The following is a 19,844-nucleotide window of genomic DNA, read 5'->3' on the forward strand; positions in this document are numbered from 1 at the left end:
GTTTAATCTCTTTCTCATTTGTTACCTCCTTGGTCCGGCAAGTAGGAATGAGGTGAGTTCTAATGTTGGCCATCGTTAAAAAGCATTCTAAACGAAAGAATTTACAATACATGCATAAACACTATTCAAGAGTTACATAATTATTGGTTTTACTTTGTTAATTACTCATGGTTCCCACAACCCTAGTTGTGGATTTAGCTATTCATGCTTTAGTTATTACAATTCATATTATGGTTTGAAATAGAAATCATGAACTTATAACTAGAATCGGTAAAATTTGGAATCTTGTATTGAAAATCAAAAGCAAATTGCATATACAAACTTTAAGAATTAAATGATAAAATTGTTTGCAAAATAATTCTCAAAGACAAAGTAAAATCTCACAAAAGGTCTAACACCCAAAAAAAAATGCAACTTATATTTATAGAAACTAAATCCTAAACCAAGTAGGAAAAGAAAACATAGGAAATTCCGATCTGAGTAGTTTTAATCGATGACAACCATCTATGGTCCATGAATCAATCAATGACCAGTGGGTGGCTCCGTGGTTCGGCAGTTGGCCAAAATCTTGTGGTCTTCAAACGACAGTCATCACCTATTGCCTGTAGGTCTTTGCACGATCTTTTGTGTCCCTCTGTTGTTCAAGTACTGGAACTTCTTTTCTCTGAGTCAAACGATGACCATGATCCACGATCCGTCACTCAGATTATGGGGTGTCGTTAGCCTCCGTGGTTCCACCCTTGGTCAGACTTCCTTGAACACTCCACCTCCGTGGTTCCACCCTTGGTCAGACTTCCTTGCCAAAATCCTACTGATTCAGCTACATTCAACTCTAACTGCTTCAAACCTATTTACTGCAAAATTAGATTAAAATACCATCACATCTAATTAAAAAAATTCCTAAGACGCATTCAAATTTCAAGTATAATGCATCAAAAATACCGTAAATTAATGGTACATCATTGATATCATATCCTTGGTTCTTCGGAGGCACATGCCACAACTCAAGCCAAAAGCCTAAGTTGAGGGTGGTCATGACCTGAATAAAAAGAAATAGCTTAGAACATCGTATCCCGAGTTATTCCAAAGGCACGAAACCACAATGCATATATTAATGGATCTAGTGTGAATAGTTTAAGAAAATGGTAGTTAAAAAGAGAAAAATAAAAACAAGAAAAAAAATTATGAGTGTCAGGATTTGCTAAAAGAAAAAGATTGGAACCACTTGAATAAGAGTTGTGCACTAATAAGAACTTTGGAGAACTGAGATAATCTAGTCACTAATATACCAAATGTTCCACTCCCTATCATGAGCCAATGCTACAGGCCAAAAAAATTCCTATAGTGATCCTATTCCTGTTTTTGATAGTTGAAGCATAGAAATCAAGGGTAATCCTATGGTTTGTATACTTGCAGTGTTAGAATTTGTTTTGGAGAGCGAGAGTACTCGTCAGTACCAATTATAATGTGTGAGGCACTTCTTTGTTGTGAGGGAACTATGTTTGCATTTGATAGTCAATATGTTAGATTATAGTTGATACTAGAATAAGCATGATCGACTGTGTGAAATGGGATGTCACACATTGATCCTTGCATTTTAGATAGATGATTTTGGATAAGATTATTGTGGATATATTTGTTGCATATTTGTGATGTGGTCTTTTGTATTTAAGCGTCGAGTATTGTCTTTTTCATCTCTTGAGGACAAGCAATGGTTTTAAGTTGAGGGTGTTGATGTGTCATGAAATCATAGTACATTTGACGCTCGAAACTATGGATTAGTGCAAGAAATCGAGTGTGATTATGTGGATATAATGTTCTTCTTTGATGTTGAACAGGAACACCTGGATGCAAAATACAGGGAAAAGGAAGAAAAAGTGAACTGAAGCCACCATAACGGAGCCCCAAACAGGACGTCGTCAAGTTGACGAGCCGTCTGAAAGTTCGTGGAATGGAGGAAGTAAATCCCTTCAGCTACCCATATAAAGAATGAAGACGACGGAGCCTACGATTGGTCGTGGTCCACTTGACAAGCCGTCTGAGGGCTCATGGACTAGAGGCAATCAATCCAGTGGCCACCCAAGTGAAGGCACAACTCCACGGAGCACTAGAAATGTCATGCTTCTTAAGACGGACCGTCTAGTTTCTCGTGAGGAATACTAGTGGAAGAAGTCCCAAACTATTTAAATGTGGGACCACGAAGGGCTTAATGAGCCATCTAGCCTTAGACAAGCCGTCTGCATTCCCATGAAGACTCACAACAGTAAAGTCCTACTTCGAGAAGGACTTGTTTTTACATACTATTTAGTTACTTAGGGTTTATTTTTAAATCTATCTTTTATCTTACAAATATTGAGGCATTGAGAGCAAGGAGAAACTATAGTTTCCAATTTCAAACACTTTGATTTGTCAATTACTATGGAACAAAACTTTACTTTTGGTTTGCTATTATTGTAAGTTTCTTATACCACGCTTTCAATAATATCTTCTGCTTGTTTTCTTGAAATAATAAGAGGCAAAATATCACAACTATGGTTGTGGGAACCATGACTAAAAAATTAGTATGAATTCAAAATACGAGTAATGTTGATTTGTTAATTGTACATGTTTATTCTACTTTCATAATGATTGCTTTCGAATGAGTGCATGCATTAGAACTTGCTTGTATTTACCACTTGTTTGAGAGAAAGGAGATAATTAGGAAAAAGTTAGAATCAAATTCTACTAACTTGTTATGAAGATTGGAGTTCAAGAGAATAGAACCTCCTTAACAAGTATGCAAGGGTAAACACCAAAATAGTCTAAGACCGAGATAAAAAGAGTGAAAGTCATCTAATAGGGCTGAGAAGCGTTTAGATGTATCTAACTTGCTAGGAACATGTAATATTAACAACAGATGATTACTTGTATAAGAATCTAGAGTGAACTAAAGGTCATGGGGAACACAATCCTTGTCTCGTTAAATCAAAAACTGAAATCTTGGAACTATTGTTGCTCTTGTTAACTGTGAAGCTAAAATTCAACATTGGATACTTAAACATTAAAACAACCCTCTATTAACTTTCTACAATTTATTATCTTTTGGAAATATTAACCACAATTGAATAAAAGGTCAGTAAGGTTATTTCTGTAGTAACTTCCCTATGGTACCTCAACTCCTATAAATTAACTTTCACCATTTATACTTCTTAATTGAGGTGTAAGTTTGGACGTATCAGTCTTATATATTGCAAGCTTTTTAGTAGGTTCGGATGACCAATAAGGATGAGTTTCTTTTCGAACTAAGCTTTGTATACCATTATTTTTATCTCTTTTATTATCGTTATTTGAGTTTTTATTTCCCTCATTAACTCTATGGCTTTGTCTATTTCTTCTATGTTTGTAGCAAGCCTGGGAGCTCGGGGAGTGAAGCTAGGGGGAGTCAGTACCTAGGATGTATATGCCATATTGTTTGGATTGTGAGTTGAGCTTCTTATTGACCACGTCGGGATCAACACTGGAATAGGAATACCTTGATGGTATGTGTGGAGTGGTTTGTAGAGAGGTTCATCATTGGATTTGGTGAAGGAGATGGAAAGAAAGGAATCTCCCCGGGGTCTGCTCCAAAGGGTGGAGTAGAGGTGTTTCTCATGTCGGGATGTGGAAGAAAGGGAGATCTAGGAATGGGTATGTCATTTGGGGTTGGAGAACTGAGCTCAGACAGAGTTGATTGTTGTAGGATTCCATGGCTAGGTGCATCCCCTCGGATACCACCTGAGTTATGAAGGATGGGTTTTGGACAACTATTGCTACATCCTTCCCCTCTAATATTACTCTCGACGAGAGTGAGTTTCCTTGAAGGTTGTAACACCTTAGATTTGAAAAAGGCTAGAAAGGGGTCAAGCGGGCAAGTCACAAGCCCAAAAGTGTACCATGGAACTCTCCACGGAGCCCTAGATGGTCCGTGAAGGGGACCAAGGTCCGTTAATGGGCTCGTGGTAGTTTCCAGAACCTACCCTGGAAGAGTTCACCTTGACGGATGCCCAGACGCCCCGTGGTGATGTTAACAGGTCATCAAAGGGGTCGTGAAGTGGCCCAAGGAACCATGACATGGAAGAAAACCCTAACTTCAATAGGAGATTTTTAACTTGTAAATGGCAGAGTTTAGGAACCCTATGGAGGAAAGGACTCCATAGGTGAATACGATCATACCTTGATGCCAAAAGCTTGAAATCAATGGTGGAATTGGAGACTTGACTTGAAAGCCTAACTTGACTTCTTCTTCTTTCTTAGAGAGACTTTTTTGAAAGGAGGAGCTTGATCAACTTTTGGGATTTTTAAGAGAATAAATTGAAGTTGGGTGATTTGTGGGGTTCAAATTGTTGTATAAGGCGCTGGGTAGAAGGTAAAATGGTGTAGTATTGAGTTAAAACAATTGGGAAAAGACCCTAAAGCCCCGAATTAAAATTGTCGAATTGACTCACTAGAAGGCCTAAACAGGTCGTGAAGAAATTCTGCCGGATCGGGCTTCACTATTTAGGGCGTAAAGTTTTACTCCAATCTTAGTATTAGGAAAACTTGGTGGCATTAGAAAGAAGACTCAGAGATCTTTAATTCGATAGGTCACGAGCCTCTTATTCATTTTATGCTAAAAGATATGATTGTTTAAATTTGATCCTAAAATCTAAGTCTGATAAACCCCCTTCACAGAGGACTTCACAGTTCAAAATATGGGACGCATCATAGGACAAGTTCTGTCCAGATTCTAAAGTTTGAAATCCTGTATGGACATCTGTTAGGTTTTGAATATATCTTTTTATCCAAAATACATTTTGCGCTGATTCTTGGTTGTTTGAAACCTTAAGAGAGGTACCCACATCTTTCATGAAGAGTATATAGTTCAATTTTGCCGTTTGCCATTTCAAATCGTAGTTGCGACATGAGGCACTAGGATGGCCAGAATTTACTGTTTGGGAGCATAGTCGTATTTGTACAGGCTAAGCTTACTTGTGATGATAACCCTATTTTACGTCATCATTATTGAGCTGATGGAAAGTAAATAAGTTATTGAATTCATTTTTTAAGGTTGTATATCCTCGTGTATAAGTTGAAGACTTTGATACGCTGCTAGGTCTACGGTTTGACTCGTGGAGTTTTGTTGGACTGTTTTTGTGCTAAAGAACTGAGGTTTGTGTATAAACTTATACTTGTACTCTTTTTACTTGCTGGTATATCTGAAAGTTATCTTGGTACCTTGGTTACCTCTTGTCACGTTGCATTGTCTTATTGGTATTCTTTAATACATTAAAGACGCTTATGTAACTCACCCATTTGTACGGATTGTTTGATCACTTAGCACTCTTGTTAGGACCTTGTCCTTCTTGTGGTTGTGACTTTGTCACTCTTGGCATGCCTCTTGGTTCGGATCATTTGCCATCTTGACTCTGGATTTTTAGTTCGTCTTAAGAATGGAAGTTGTCCATTTTAAGTACGAACTAGGAAGCCATTTTTTTAATATGGTTCTTGGTTCTCTTGATTATTGGGTTTTGACCCTTGTTGATACCTGCTCGTGCTTGGTGTGACGACATGATATATATATTGGGTGAGCCTTGTTATTAAATCTCTTGAAAAGTTGTGCTATGAGTATTCTTGACATTTAGACCTTTACATATTGAACTTGATATCCCTTGTATATTGTTTACTTGATTTACTGATTTTGTTTCGATCGTGCTGCCCTTGACTTGAGAATGATAACTTGGTGAATTTAAGGGCTCCAAACCTATAGTTTGTACACCACTAAGCTATATGCTTAGCGATAATTGTTTCTATCGTAGGGGCTGTTCGCGATGATGCTTGAAGCTGGCCATTGATGATGGAGATTTTGAAAGTCTTAAGGAAGATCACATTTGCATATAGGCATATATATTTTGTATAACCCTGGGGACTTGTACATGATCTTTGTGTTGTATATTTACAGGAGATTTTGAGGGCTGATTTGGTCATGTCACCATGGGTTGTAATATAAGTATGGTTATACGTTTTTATATTTTTGAGGTGTGTAAACCCAAGTCTTGTAATATACTAATTTGCTATATGTCTTGAAAGTTGTGTGAAGCATGAGCTGATTGATTTCGGTACTCGGAAGCTTGTAATATTCATGTTATTTCACCCTCGAGTGTGAGGTTAACATATGCATGAAGATCTAGTCGGTTAATTGCTTAAATGTTATATTTATTTTTTTTGGAGTTCGTTATGAATCTAATCCCTCTACTAGATTAAAATCAGTATGCCCTCATTAATTGGTTTTAAATGTCGCAATAGATAGATAGATAGATGCACATAGACAAACAAACACATAGATAGACAGACCTTGAAGAATAATCTTGAAAATGATTTGAAAGAACATTGCTTGAAGAAGAATCTTGAAAAATATTTAACAGAATCTTTCTTGGAAGTCTTATGCTTTGTTTTTCCTTAGAATTTTATCTTTAGGGTTTGAGAGTGGAAAAGAAGAAATTAAAAGATAGAAATATGATTGTTTAAAGCTTTGTAGAAGTTAATAAAATCGTTTTAAGGTTTTCCTAGTGGTATAAGGACAAGAAATTTACCTTTTTTAGAATTTTTCCCATTGGTCAAAATTTAATTGCACTGCATCATTTAGTAAAATCACCATAACTCTCTACTCTAAACTCCAAATGACACAACCTTGGTGGAGTTTGAAAGAAGATTCATAGACCTTTAATTTTGTAGGTAATAGGCCACCTAATTCTTCATTTTCAAAGATATACGGTCGTCTTAAGTTAACCCAAGTAAAATCTCTATCGATAAAGAAACTTTCCACTCAACTTTGGGTTATAGGATTATTATTACCTTAATTCATGTTCAATATCCTCCCACACTATATAGTTGACTTTAACACTTATGCACAATAGAGAACCATCCAGTACAACCCTATACACTTATGAAGAATTCTTCGGACCTTAGCTTATACTCCCTCTGTCCCAATTCATATGACTTACTTTCCTTTCTAGTTAGTTCCAAAAATAATGACACATTTCTATATTAAGTAACCATTTAACTTTAAAATGTCAATTTTACCCTTAATGAAATGATTTGTAGCTACACAAATTTCTATCATTCATTTTAAACCACAAGTTTTAAAAGTCTTCCTTTCTTTCTTAAACTATGTGCCGAGTCAAACTACCTCACATAAAATGAGACAAAGGGAGTAAAATTTTAGGGTGTTACAATTGTAGTGTGAAATACTCGTCAATGAGGTTGGTTTGCGTGATCTAGGCACTAATTAGCTATAAATTGGTAGATTAAGAGTCAGTCATGGAACCTTAAGGGATGAATATCTTAATGTAGTATGAATTATCCTAAATAAAGGAAGTAACACGAGATCATTATGATGTGATTATAGATTGATCGAAGAAGTCTTATAGATTGCTTGAGGTGACGAGTTTTTTAATTCAATACGAGTTTTGTGAGTAGTAATCTTTTCATAATTGTGTTTTATAACTTTTATGATTTATATGTGGTTTAAAAGTGAATGTGTTGCCGAATATTTGGAACTTGCATGTGGGACAAATCTTATGATATTGAGATTGTTATTCTAGATGTTCTAACTTTATAAGAAATGTTCATTGATAGTTGAAATAGGATTACCGTTATTGAAAATATTTTGTTACTTACTTGAAAATAAGTATTTGGACATATGTTTTTGGTTAAAGTTTTATATTTATGATTTGATAAGAACTTAAATGACATATACCATTTGAAATGCTTTTAGTGTTTAAAAAAAATACAAATGGGAGTAGATCTTGATGGAATTTTGTAGCTAATGGCGGGTTCGTTAGACCTGGTGCGTCTTGTAGTTATAGCTTATCAATATACCCCTTGCTAGTGGGAAGATAGAACTAGCATACCATTACTGATATCGCTCGAGTAGGGATCTACCGATATGAATATTTGACAGTTTTACGAGGAGTTCACTATTATTGGTTATATCTTAAGGAAGAAGGCCACACTGATTACATGATTAATTTCTGGAAACCTCCCAAATATAAATTTGATATGAAAGTGGTTTATGAGTTTATTGCTAAATGTTTATATTGATTTTGTCTACATGAACAAATAAGATGGAATATTGTTATCGTTTCTGAAATGACATTTATTTCATGATTTTGATTGTCATACTAGCATGTTTTCTAACTCGTCCCTCATTAAAACAATTTTGGTTAGGTGTTATTACTCACTGAGCTAGCATCTCATTCCCCTCTAAATTTTTACAAAGCATACATGTGACGTTGATGAGAATTTCACTAACTAGAGCTAGCAAGCTGACATTCTATGGTGAGCCCTGCACTTGTTTGCATGGGTAGCAAGCTTATTTATTTGTTGTGAACCTTCCTTTGAACTCTTAGAGTCACTCTATAGTCACTTCATTACTTGAGTCATTTGTATTCTTTCATTTTTTTAGACGTTTGACTAGTGTTAAACTTCTTTCCATTTTTTTGGAGATGAATTAGTATTATTGCGTGGCAAGAGATTGTTCATGGATATTGTGCCTTGGTTTGGAGAGGTTGTTAACTATGTAGCTGATTAATGAGACAGGGAAATTTGGATAAGCTCAAAAATAGAGGAAACTTTGCCCAATTTTCTGTAGAATTTTATTAACACTTGTTTTGGATTTCTCTTCCTTAGCATCGGTCATGGTCCCAAATTAGGTCTTGACAATAACAATTGTTATTTATATTTATTTATTTTATTAATGATGTCAAAAAATCTTCATATTTTCTTATCTTTAACAAAAAAAAATGTTAGTCTTCACCAAACATAGAATAATTGAAATTTAAGAAAGAGAAAGAGGGGGAGAGAAAAGCCGAAGAAAAGAGAAGAAGGATAGAGAGAAAGACAAAAGAAAAGAGAAGGAGAGAGAGAATGTATATTTATTCATATTGGCTATTAAAGTATAGAACTTGTACTAAAACTCATAATTAATGCAATATAATATATTATTTAAGTAATTGGGCCTATTTTATCATTGCAACTTATATAAATTTGTCAAAGCTCCATGATTGTCATAGTTATATGTATTGTAAATACAAATTATAAGTTGCTTCTCTCGGACCCTTAGGACATTGGGTTCTGTCGGTTGAGGGATTTGAGGAGTGACAATCTTCCTCAATGAGCTAATTTTTTTTCCAATCCAAACCAACTCAATTCTCCTCTAAGTAATTTCAAATTTTAGATATGAGCTTCGTTTACCGACAACTGATAATGATTTGAAATTTAATTTCAAAGTGGCAATGATTTATTACCAACCAACTCGTGGTTTAATAATCTAACATGCAATTGGAACAGTTTGCATGATATTTAAATGTAAAATTCACATTCATGGCCAGTCAAATTCATATTTAAGATTTTTATTACAATTTTTAGTGATTTTTATATGTTCAAACAAACCATGCATTAGGTCAAGTGTGGCTCATTAACCAACTAAAAATTTCAATTCAGAGCAAGTGTGTGAACTATTGTAAGAGCAAAAACGAAGAGATAATGAAACTCCCAATTAGCCTTCAATCGACACCCACATAAATGCACTTCACTTGCAAGAAGTGTGGTCAAAGGAGCCATTTATTTATTTCTTTTGCAATAAAATAGATTATTATTTTAAGATAAAGAATTTTGGCATTTTGTCTAAATTTTCCTATAAATTAACTCTAAGTTGAATTAACAAGGTGGAAACTTGAAAGATGACCAAAATACCATAAGGAAGTAGTATTAGATATCATTAACGTTTTTATTGTTGGGGTACAGAATTCGAAGTTTTAATAATAACTAACCGAAAGCTGTTTTAATAAGACAAATTTGGCAGCTAATTGACTAGAGCAACCAAGTACTAAACCAAATTCATTAACCTCTGCTAATTACAAAAATTATTTCACCCACCTGCCCCTGGTTCCTCTTTTCTTCCCATTATAAATCAATATCCACAGCTGAAACACTTGTAAATCTCAGGATAAGCATCAAAATGCGCTTTACCAAATTCAAGTGTAGGTAGATCCAAAGAGGATAATAATAATAATAATAATAATAATAATAATAATAATAACGTTAATAATAATACTTGCATAAATACTCTCAAGCCTCCAGATTAAGGTCTTTGTGAGTGTATACAATTTCTTTATCACCATCAACAACTTGTCCAGATCCCCTTGCAAGCCTACAAAATAAAAAGGTTGTACCACTACGTCAGTGTTTTGAATTTCATTTCAAAGTGCAAACAAAAAAAAGTTGCATTATCTTCTTATGTCATAAAACCAGAAATGGCCACGTCAGTTTGGCGTACTACACCAAAGCAGAAACTATAATTTCATGTTCCTAGAAACCTACTAAAACCATCTAACTATTAACTCAAATAGCTATATTATCGGACCTACCGATTTCTTTGGACTAGATATCCTTCAAAAGTCATGCTATCACAAAGGAACGAATGAATCATCATAAGATTTATAGCAATACAACCAAGCAGCCAACATTCAGGGAGAAATGCTATCAAAAATGTGGTGCTCAAAAAACCCAACTGGTTATTTGAGGGAACTGGAAGAAACAATTTTGAAAATGCTAACTGACTATTTATTTCTAGTAAAAAAAAAAAAAAGATTACCATGAGGTTGCATGTGCAGAAAAGATGGAAGACATTCTGTAGGACTAGGGGTCTAACTGAAAGGGCATTATTGCAAAGAGAAAAAGCACACAATGTTTTTCCCCTCATGGCAATGTCTCATGTGGAGTTCCCAGATAACTTCTATTTAATGCAGCATAATTGCCAGAAAAAGATATACAAGTAATTTGACTCATATTCAGAGAGCTAAAGGCATCATACCATCTAGTTGTCAGCAATCCCTCAACTCCAACTGGACCACGAGCATGAATCCGACTTGTACTAATCCCCACCTATGCAGCCAAAAACAATGTTATGTTGCACTGTGAAACAAAGATAGCAGGCAGCATACAATCTAGATCTACAGATCAATTTTATACCTCTGCACCAAGTCCAAAGCGGAACCCATCACTAAATCTTGTGCTTGCATTATGAAGTACAGCAGCACTGAAAAGTCAACATTACATTAAGATGATCAAATATTATTTAAAATGTTTCACATTAGCAGCTGTCATGAGTAGCAATATGTATGGTCTTGGAAACATGTGAAATCCTAGAGGTCTTAGCATATAATGTTTCAAGAAACTATGTGTGCAGGAGGTTGAACATAAAACATACAGAACAAATATCGAACAAAAGAAGGCAGTGACATGTATGTATACCTGTCAACTTGACGTAAAAACAGTTCAGCAACTTCTTTGTCTTCAGTAATGATGCTATCAGTGTGAGCACTGTCAACGAGTGAGGTACACATAAGCATTTTGCAATTCGCATAAAAGAGATTCAAATACAATACATTGAAAATGACATACAACAGCCTTAAAATTGAATAGATATGAGAAATGTAACTTGCCTTCCATGACGATGTATGTGCTCTATAGCAGTATTCACATCTTCAACAATTTCCACGGTGCAAGCCAGTGCACCATATTCATGATGGAAGGAATTTGCTTCAGGAATACTAAGCACTGAGCTTGCTTTAGGTCCACCAAACAAAGATACACCTGCAAATGATGCAAACATCATTTTACATATCTTCACATCTACTAACTGTGCTTTCAGAAAAAACAATTGGACAAAAAGCATAACATTTGGTATATTTAAAGAGATAATGGCAAAAAACATACCCGAACTATGACTTCTTCACGAGCTTCACACCCTAAATACAAATTATTCCCTTTTCCTACCTTAACTATCACCATCTATGTATTAAAACACACCTTGTTAAGTAGATGGGTTCAGGTACGAAAAGGGAACAACTAATAGTTGGCCTAGACCAATTCAAGGTGTGTTTTTATACCTAGATGGTAATAGTTAAGGTAGGAAGAATGAACAGATAATTGGGGTATGAAACTTGTGAAAGTGATGGTTCAAGAGTGTTTTTTACCATTAACTCATTTCTAAAACACATGACCTACTTGTTTGCTGGTAAAAGATATAGCTTGAATTCATGCTTGTATGTGGTTGAAATCTATAGGATCCCTAGCAACTTTCAGCTAAATATTTAAAGGAAAAATACCATTATCTGAAAAATACTGCTAGGAAAAAAACACTATAACTCCAGTTTACAGCTTCAACTGAGAATGCAAGAGTGCAAAAGTATAATAATCAAAATCCTTTAAAGACGTCAAATAAACTGCAAAGAAAATTTTAATTAATAACAAAAAATAGCAAACTCAGTCTATGTTGCTCGGACTCTTCAAAATGTCATCGGGTGTGTCGGGTCCTTCAAAAGTAGTGCATTTTTTAAGGATCCGACACGGGTGCGGAAACAATTTTGGAGAGTCCGAGCAACTTAGAATTCAGTAATATATACATTTCATGTCATGTTGGTGAAAGTTGGACTGACAGATGATAGCCATAAACATATGTACAAATTCGAAGTATCTTGGGAATCTTTAGTTTTACAGTGAAATTTAGAGGATCTCTAGTTTTACAGAAACTCTAATTTGCCAAAAAAGTTGAATTACTAGGCATTGGAATGAAATTAACCTAAATAAATCAGAGTAGATAAAGACGATTTGTATAGCAGACTGTTCTTTATATTAATCAGAGTAGAAACACAGAATTAGTATATTTGACAGCTCATGAATGAATGGCAATCATGAGTGTCTCCAACTTATTTGGGATGGGATGAGTTGATCATCCTAAGCTAGAAGTTGAATTCTAAAAAAACAAATATGACACGAAACTACATAGAGAATTACAACAATGAGAAGCACTTTGAAACACAAAATGGACCAAGAGGTGCCTTGAACTAACATTATAAAATATACAAAGTAACGAATGAAGCAAAGGATGAGCTCTGAGAAGCATGACAAAAGATGGATTGGTTTTGTATCCACAAAATAAAGGTTTAAACAAGGAAATAAGAAGAATGCTCAAATCATACTGAACCAACAAATCAGACGACACAATGCACGTTCTGTAAACACACTTGATAGATATGATTTAATTATAACAGCCACTTACAGCAGAAAAAGAAAAATGAAGATGTAACTAGTTATAGAATAACCATCAAGAGACCATGTCACTACCACACTTACCTTTAGATGCTTTTTTACTTGATTAAAACTAAGCAGTCAAATAGAGCTCATTTAGAAGCTTAAAATATAGAAGAGTCTGCAGAACAAGCCTTACCTTTTTCTTGAAGTTCCAGAATCAGGTCATTAAGACCTCCAGTTTGCACCAGATCCTCATGAACAAGAAGCGTTTCCTATAAAAAAAAAAAGTAATTAAGCAAATGATGTTAAAGATGTATATTACATGATTGATACTGGAGATTGTATTAGGACAAAGAATTACAAGTTACCATTGCATTGCAGGCTGCTGGGTAATCTGTTTTTGCATCCAACACAATACGTTTGGCCATATCCAAGTCAGCAGACTTATCAATGAAAACGTGGCAAATACCATCTGGAAGAAAATGAAGCAGCTTCACCATCTTAGCACACTTGCTATCAAAGAAACAAATTGTGCATATAGCATGTAAAAGTTATAAATAATTGTGATAAGATATAAATTACCAGCATGGCCAAGAACAGGAATTTTTGTTGCAGCTTTAATTTGAGAAACAAGTTTATTGCTACCTCTTGGAATAACAAGATCAATAACATCATCAAGCTGGGCAAAGGGAAAAAAAGATCAGAGCCAAACTCACATCTCATGTACACTTCTATTTGATTTATAAAAATGTACCTTGAGCAATTCAGGGATCTCTTCTCTAGAAGTCACTAACCCAATAAGTCTTTCACCAACAGTTGGAGGAATGGATGAGGTAATCACCTGATATAAAAGGAAAAACCAGAAAAGGAAAGTGGAATAGGTGAAAAGCTGTACATCAAGTGGAACACCATGGAAAAATGGTCTGAGAAAACATATCATAATCTCAACTGAACCTTGTGTAAAATTGCATTTGATCTTTTAGCCTCCTTCCCTCCTTTCAACAAGAGGCCATTCCCACTTCGGACTGCTAGAGAAGCTATCTGCTCCACAAAATAGTGTATAAGGGTTTGTGAACATGTGAAGAAATAAACCAAGAATAGACAATTCAAGCATGTATCAGCTCCATTATAAAATGGAACATAACCTCACCCCCTGGCATTAAGAAAAAGACAAACTGCTGCACAAGTACCATGGAAATCCAACCACTCTGCTTTTATTTTTCCTTTTGATAGGTTTTTGTAACTTAAAAAGGAACTACTCTATAAGAGAGACATGTAACTGGCATGCAGTAGAACTTTCGGATAAAAAAAAGGAATATAATTTGCAGCCCTGCTTACCTGTACCAGTGCATCAGGTCGTGACTCAAATATAATCAGGAGAACACCCAATGGAGATGATGTTTTCTCCAATATGATTCCATCAGCAAGCTGGATAAGGTTATAACATTCCAGAAATCAAGATTACATCCAAGAATGAATTCAAAGATAAATCAGTGATCAAATTTTCGAGTCATAATCTTTATCAGTATTCCCTAAAATTCCAACTTGGCCAAGCTTCTACATGGTTAAAGATACAATAGAGTGAAAATTAGTTGTCTATACCATTTGATTTTCCATAAAACAACATTGTTAGCTTTTTCAGGTATATAACTAGTGACAAAGACCCAGAGGACCAAGGAAAATTTAGCTATTCACTAATTTTATTCGTCGCTACTTTTACGCTGCCTTTAAGCAACCAAAATGAGCTTCAAGTGCATGAAAGCCACTGCCTGGATTCCATTCAAGAAGTACTCGATAAAGAAAATGGGATAGATTGAAGAATGGGCCAGATACTATGTGCTATGAATACACTGCTAGTCTTTTGGTTGCGGAATTTCTGCTCTAAGGGAAAGAGATAAAGATACACTCTCTTCACCCACTCTCTGACACATGTATTAGCCTATCCACTACATTGTCCAAGGCTTCAGAAAGTTATTTCGTATGAAGCTATTTCAAAAGATTCCTCTGCAAACTGATCTTTGTTCCTAATCTCAACAAAAGTAATCTTCTTGTACAAATATTGATATCTGGTTTATTCACCTTGTCATTTTGCAAGTCAAAGAGATAATGTTTAAAGTCATGTGGTAGTGCCCGAAAAGCAAGATTCTTACCTCCGTCCTCTTTAAAATGCGGCCAACTGGCTCATCCATGTTAGCAAGCACACGGACTGAGTTTGCAAGACTTGAAATCTATAATTAGTTTCAGCAAGATTACTAAAATAAGTATGTGATCTTGCAGTGAAAATTATTTACACGACACTATCAATCATAAGTGAGCAATGTCTTACTTTTCCTGGTTTCATAGCTAACCGAGATATCAAAGAATTCTCATATCCAGCTTGTTGAGCAGCAGCCACATCAGCTTCATTTTCAGCCAGGATTTCTTCTTCTTTTGCTTCCAGTGCATCAGCTATATCTAGCAAAATTTTACTCCTTTCTTGAGAAGAGAGGGTCTGAAGTTAAAGGAAGAAATAGTCAGTAGCCACATCCATGCAGCTCTTCTGCAATTTATTATATTTAGATGTCCTCTAGATATAATACCTGAAGCCGCCTGGCACATTCCCTCGCAGAAACTGCCATCTCTCGAGCATCAAAATCTCCTATTGATGCCCATTTAATGGCTTCACAATGAAAGAGAGTGCCAACACGTTGTCCATCTAGTGCTTTAATGATATTATTGTTGGCAAAGCCACTTGAACCACAGAGAGGAAGGGAGAGAGCCAATCAACAAGAGTTGACATATAGGGAGCAACACTAGTGGAGTGCAACCACAACATTACATGAACAGATTGAAGAGCAATACTTTGCTAAATGCAATATGCTTCCATCAGTTACTGATTTGTGTTCATTTTAAACAGAACGACTCATGTGATCACAAGCATCTTGTTCTGCTCACCTTTGAAAACTCCTTAGGCCTATTAGCGTAATTAGATAAAGCTCTTCATAAATTTGTTAAGTTACTGCCTAATCTTTGTGAGGTTTGATGCAAAGGCGGATCTATACTATGGGTTCAACAAAAAACATCATGTTTGGCTTAGACAATAGAAATATATATAGATCAGCTCGCATGGCACACAAATTTACTCTCAACTCTATCACTCCCAAAGCATAGGATCGGACTTGCAAAATCAAAGTAGAGGTGGTTCGGCCATGTGAAGAAGATGTGCGCGGAGGAACCAATAAGATGGTGTATGAGTTTGGATATAGCAGAATGTAATTGAGGTAGAGGTAGACCCAAATGAACTGGGGAAGGTGATTAGACAGGACATGATACATCTTCAGTTTACTACTGAGGGCATGACCGTAGATAGGAAGGTTTGGAGGTCGAGGATTAGTATAAAAGAGTAGTAGGTAGCCGTCTGTTGTAGACTTGTAGTACTTATATGGAGAAGGCAGGGGGTTAAGGTCTGCGTACATCCTACTCCCCCATCCCTGACCCCACTTGTGGGATTACACTTGTGTATACTTTTTTGATAAAGAAAACAAAAAAGAAAATATAGGTTCAAAAGTTAATATCTATGCTTTTCTAGGATTTTCAAAAAATACTTTGAAGCCATTAAATTAAAATCCTAGATCCGTCTGTTTTGATGGCAGCATCACATTTTCCATGGTAAAATTGCAAGGGGGAATTTGGTCCAACTTATTAGCAATTAATGCAGCCATTTGTCGACGCATCAAGCAGAAGTTAACAATACTGTAGAACTTCTTAAACACCTCTGCTTGACCAAAAGAGAAATTTTAAAGCTTTCTATCATCAAACTACAACTTTGGATCATGAACTTGGGATCGATCAATGCATATCCATAAAACAACATAACAGTTACCACTGAAATGTGCAAGCTAATATACCCGAATTGAAAGCTAAAAGTTAAACTAATGTAGATAGAGTTCACAATGTCAGAGTTTTGTAAGTACTAGTACCATACCTAGTTATCACAACGGGAATGCCAGCATAAGCAGCATACACTGCAGCTTTTACCTTGGCAGTCATACCACCTCTTCCAACTCTAGACTTGTCTCCAAAAGTAATTAATCCCTCATGCTTCTCCTTAACATATGTATGAATTAGCTCTGATTGTGGATCGCTTGGAGGGCCAGTGTAAAGACCTTCAACATCACTCAACAAAACAAGAAGATCAGCTTTTAGCTCCAAAGCCAATAGAGCTGCCAAACTGTCATTATCCCAAAAGATTCCAGAAGAATCCTGCAAGGAGAGCTAAAACTGTCATTATTATTAAGACAAACATGAACCCAGGAAGAAACGAAAATGAAAATTTTTAAAGACATTATCTATGGATACTAGCTAAAAGTTGAAAATCAGATCACGTCAAAAAAAAAAAGGAAGAAACTGAAGATCAAATAAAATCAACATGATATTTTGGACATAATTTAAAAGAAACCAATTTAATAGAAGGGTTTGTGACATGAATAATGAAGTTAAAAAACAACATCCAAGTAAAGAGAACACGTGTAACTCATGGTCTCAGAAATATCAATGATCAAGCAGGTTCCAAAGGATCCATATTTGAAACAGCTGCATAAACATTTCTCAAGAATTTAAGAGTTGCACTCTTGGTTGGTCGGTCTTATACACAAGTTAGCAAGCCTGTTTTATTTTCATAAACATAATTATTGAACTATTAGCGAAGGAACTCTTACAGGAAGCACCAGCTACAGCAAGTAGAGTATAAAAAACAAGAGAAATGATACCTCATAAGGAGCTTTCCGTGTGCTGATAGCATCGTTCTCATTAAATATAGGTACAACTTTTAGACAGAGCAATGAGTTTACAGTTTCATTGAGTTGTCTCCTAAAATCTGGATCTCTAAAGTCATTATCTGTCACCATAAGCTGAGCTGAGGTTACATCCAACTGTATAAAGGTTAGAAACAAAGTGGGAAGGTCACTATGCAATCCTTGAACAAAGAAAGGAATGACTCCGACAAACAAAATGAGGTATTAGACCGTAGAAATATACAGAGAAGTTCCAAAAACGAAAGTTTTACCTGACTGAACAACGTATCATACAGAGCCATGAGGCCATTCTGACCTACCGCCGCACAAGCCTTGCCATCAAGATCACCTTGAGGCTTTTGAAGGTCCGCAAAGCTGAAAACATCGACTTTCCAAGGATTAGTAAATATACTCTCGAGGAAACCTAGACCTCAAAATTGATTAGCAGGCCCGATAGGGAATTTGCCTAAGCCAAGTTTCAGAATGAACTCCTTTGGGGTTCAACCAGGAGCTGTGAGACGTTACAAGGCCAATTTGCTATTTAGTACATAGAAAAATTGCGATTGAAATATGCCAGAATGAATCAGACATTTAAAGTAGTATTTTGTAAATGCCAACTTGTAAAATATATCTTTTTCGGGTAATATTTAAGATTACACAAAATCAGATGTAAACTTGTGCATATTTAAGGCAGCTAAGGCGATACAACAATTTTTTTATCGGAGTTTGTTAATTGAGTAGGAATTTAGAATGGAAAGAAAGAACCTGCTGTTAATGAGCTTCCTATATCGAAGGCGCTGACGGCCAACACCAACAGCACCTGAGGTGACCAAAATAACTTCAAAGCCTTGAGAGGTAAGTTCCCGAATCTGTAAGTAGTTTGTGAGGAAATAGAGTAACATGACTGACTATTTAGTGGAAATTGAGAAAGCATAAGATTGACCTACCTGCTCACACAGTGATCCCATTCTTCCAAGTGCTAATCTTCCATCACCTCGGGTAACGACGGCAGTTCCAACCTTGTATATATGTAATTGTATTAACATTAGAGACAGGTTGGCCCATAAACAAGCCACCTTCCAGTCTAAAAACAGTCTAAAAAAAGGCAAAGGAGGCATAAAGAGAGAGAGAATTGGGTATGGTACCTTAATAATGATTCGTTTGACATCCTTTACAAATGCCCGAGCTGGATCAGCGGAATCCATTGATAAAGAATACTCCTACGTTTCTGCTGGCTGGCTGCTGCTTGGGTTTACCTAGTAGTAGTATATATATAGTGAGAAGTAGAATAAAAGAGAAAAGTGATAACTTTCTATCCAACTTATATATAAAACACTAACACTAATTCGCCCCTCACGTAGGTTGAGGGGTTAGAGAAAACGTAGGAGATCGACTCACATACCTAGGTTTGTCCTTTTTTTAAATATTTTTTTAATAAATAAAAATATTTTATGTGGCATTCATTGTCAATAGAGCAATTACGGTATGCCACGTCTGAGGGTACTTTTGGAAAATTGAAATGAACAAGTCATCAGAAAAACAAGGACTTCCCCCACTTTTTCTCTCCTTATTTCTCGCTTATTAAATCATAGCCAAATCACGACAAATTAGGTCAGAAAACTAACTTGTCTCTTCCTCACGAGTTTTCGCAAATTCCTTTTTTTCTCTTTTTATTTTATTCTATCTCAACCACAACCATACACTAAATTACAAATTTGCATGTGAAAATGAAACGTAAACAAACTAAAAACACTTCCATGTGCCTACTGATTGGAGTTGTTAACCACGTACATCAATCCAATACTATTAAATATCTTATTTATATTTTATGGATCTTTTTCACCTTACAATTTTTGACACGTACTAAAACTATTGCACCCTAACAATTCTGATTTCACAATTTAACATTTACTAAAATTAATATATGACGGTTAAATCAATTTTATTGTATGGGACAGAGTGTTGGTCAGACAAGAATTT

At 35.6% G+C, this 19,844-nt stretch overlaps 1 protein-coding gene across 3 annotated transcripts; it reads right to left on the reverse strand.

Annotated features, from left to right (window-relative positions):
- Nucleotides 1-9,738: 9,738 nt before the first annotated feature.
- Nucleotides 9,739-19,111, reverse strand: LOC125872147 (delta-1-pyrroline-5-carboxylate synthase-like). 3 transcript variants are annotated; one of them, XM_049552826.1, is made up of 21 exons: nt 19,010-19,111; nt 18,812-18,883; nt 18,630-18,733; nt 18,137-18,239; nt 17,841-18,002; nt 17,057-17,346; nt 15,672-15,822; nt 15,419-15,583; nt 15,243-15,320; nt 14,431-14,520; nt 14,047-14,133; nt 13,847-13,933; nt 13,675-13,771; nt 13,461-13,564; nt 13,289-13,364; nt 11,502-11,652; nt 11,311-11,379; nt 11,029-11,095; nt 10,871-10,941; nt 10,100-10,207; nt 9,739-10,063 (listed from the first exon to the last, which is right to left on the reverse strand). In XM_049552826.1, exons 1-20 carry the CDS (start codon nt 19,067-19,069, stop codon nt 10,126-10,128), a joined length of 2,166 nt encoding a protein of 721 aa, XP_049408783.1. In that variant the 5' UTR covers nt 19,070-19,111; the 3' UTR covers nt 9,739-10,063; nt 10,100-10,125. The 3 variants fall into 3 exon arrangements, with proteins under 3 accessions (XP_049408783.1, XP_049408784.1, XP_049408781.1); XM_049552827.1 differs by having other exon boundaries at nt 9,739-10,207; nt 17,057-17,334; XM_049552824.1 differs by having other exon boundaries at nt 9,739-10,207; nt 19,010-19,109.
- Between the last annotated feature and the right edge of the window lie 733 nt (nt 19,112-19,844).

The sequence above is a fragment of the Solanum stenotomum genome, chromosome 8 (assembly GCF_019186545.1).
Source record: "Solanum stenotomum isolate F172 chromosome 8, ASM1918654v1, whole genome shotgun sequence".
In the NCBI taxonomy this organism is placed as follows: Eukaryota; Viridiplantae; Streptophyta; class Magnoliopsida; order Solanales; family Solanaceae; genus Solanum; species Solanum stenotomum.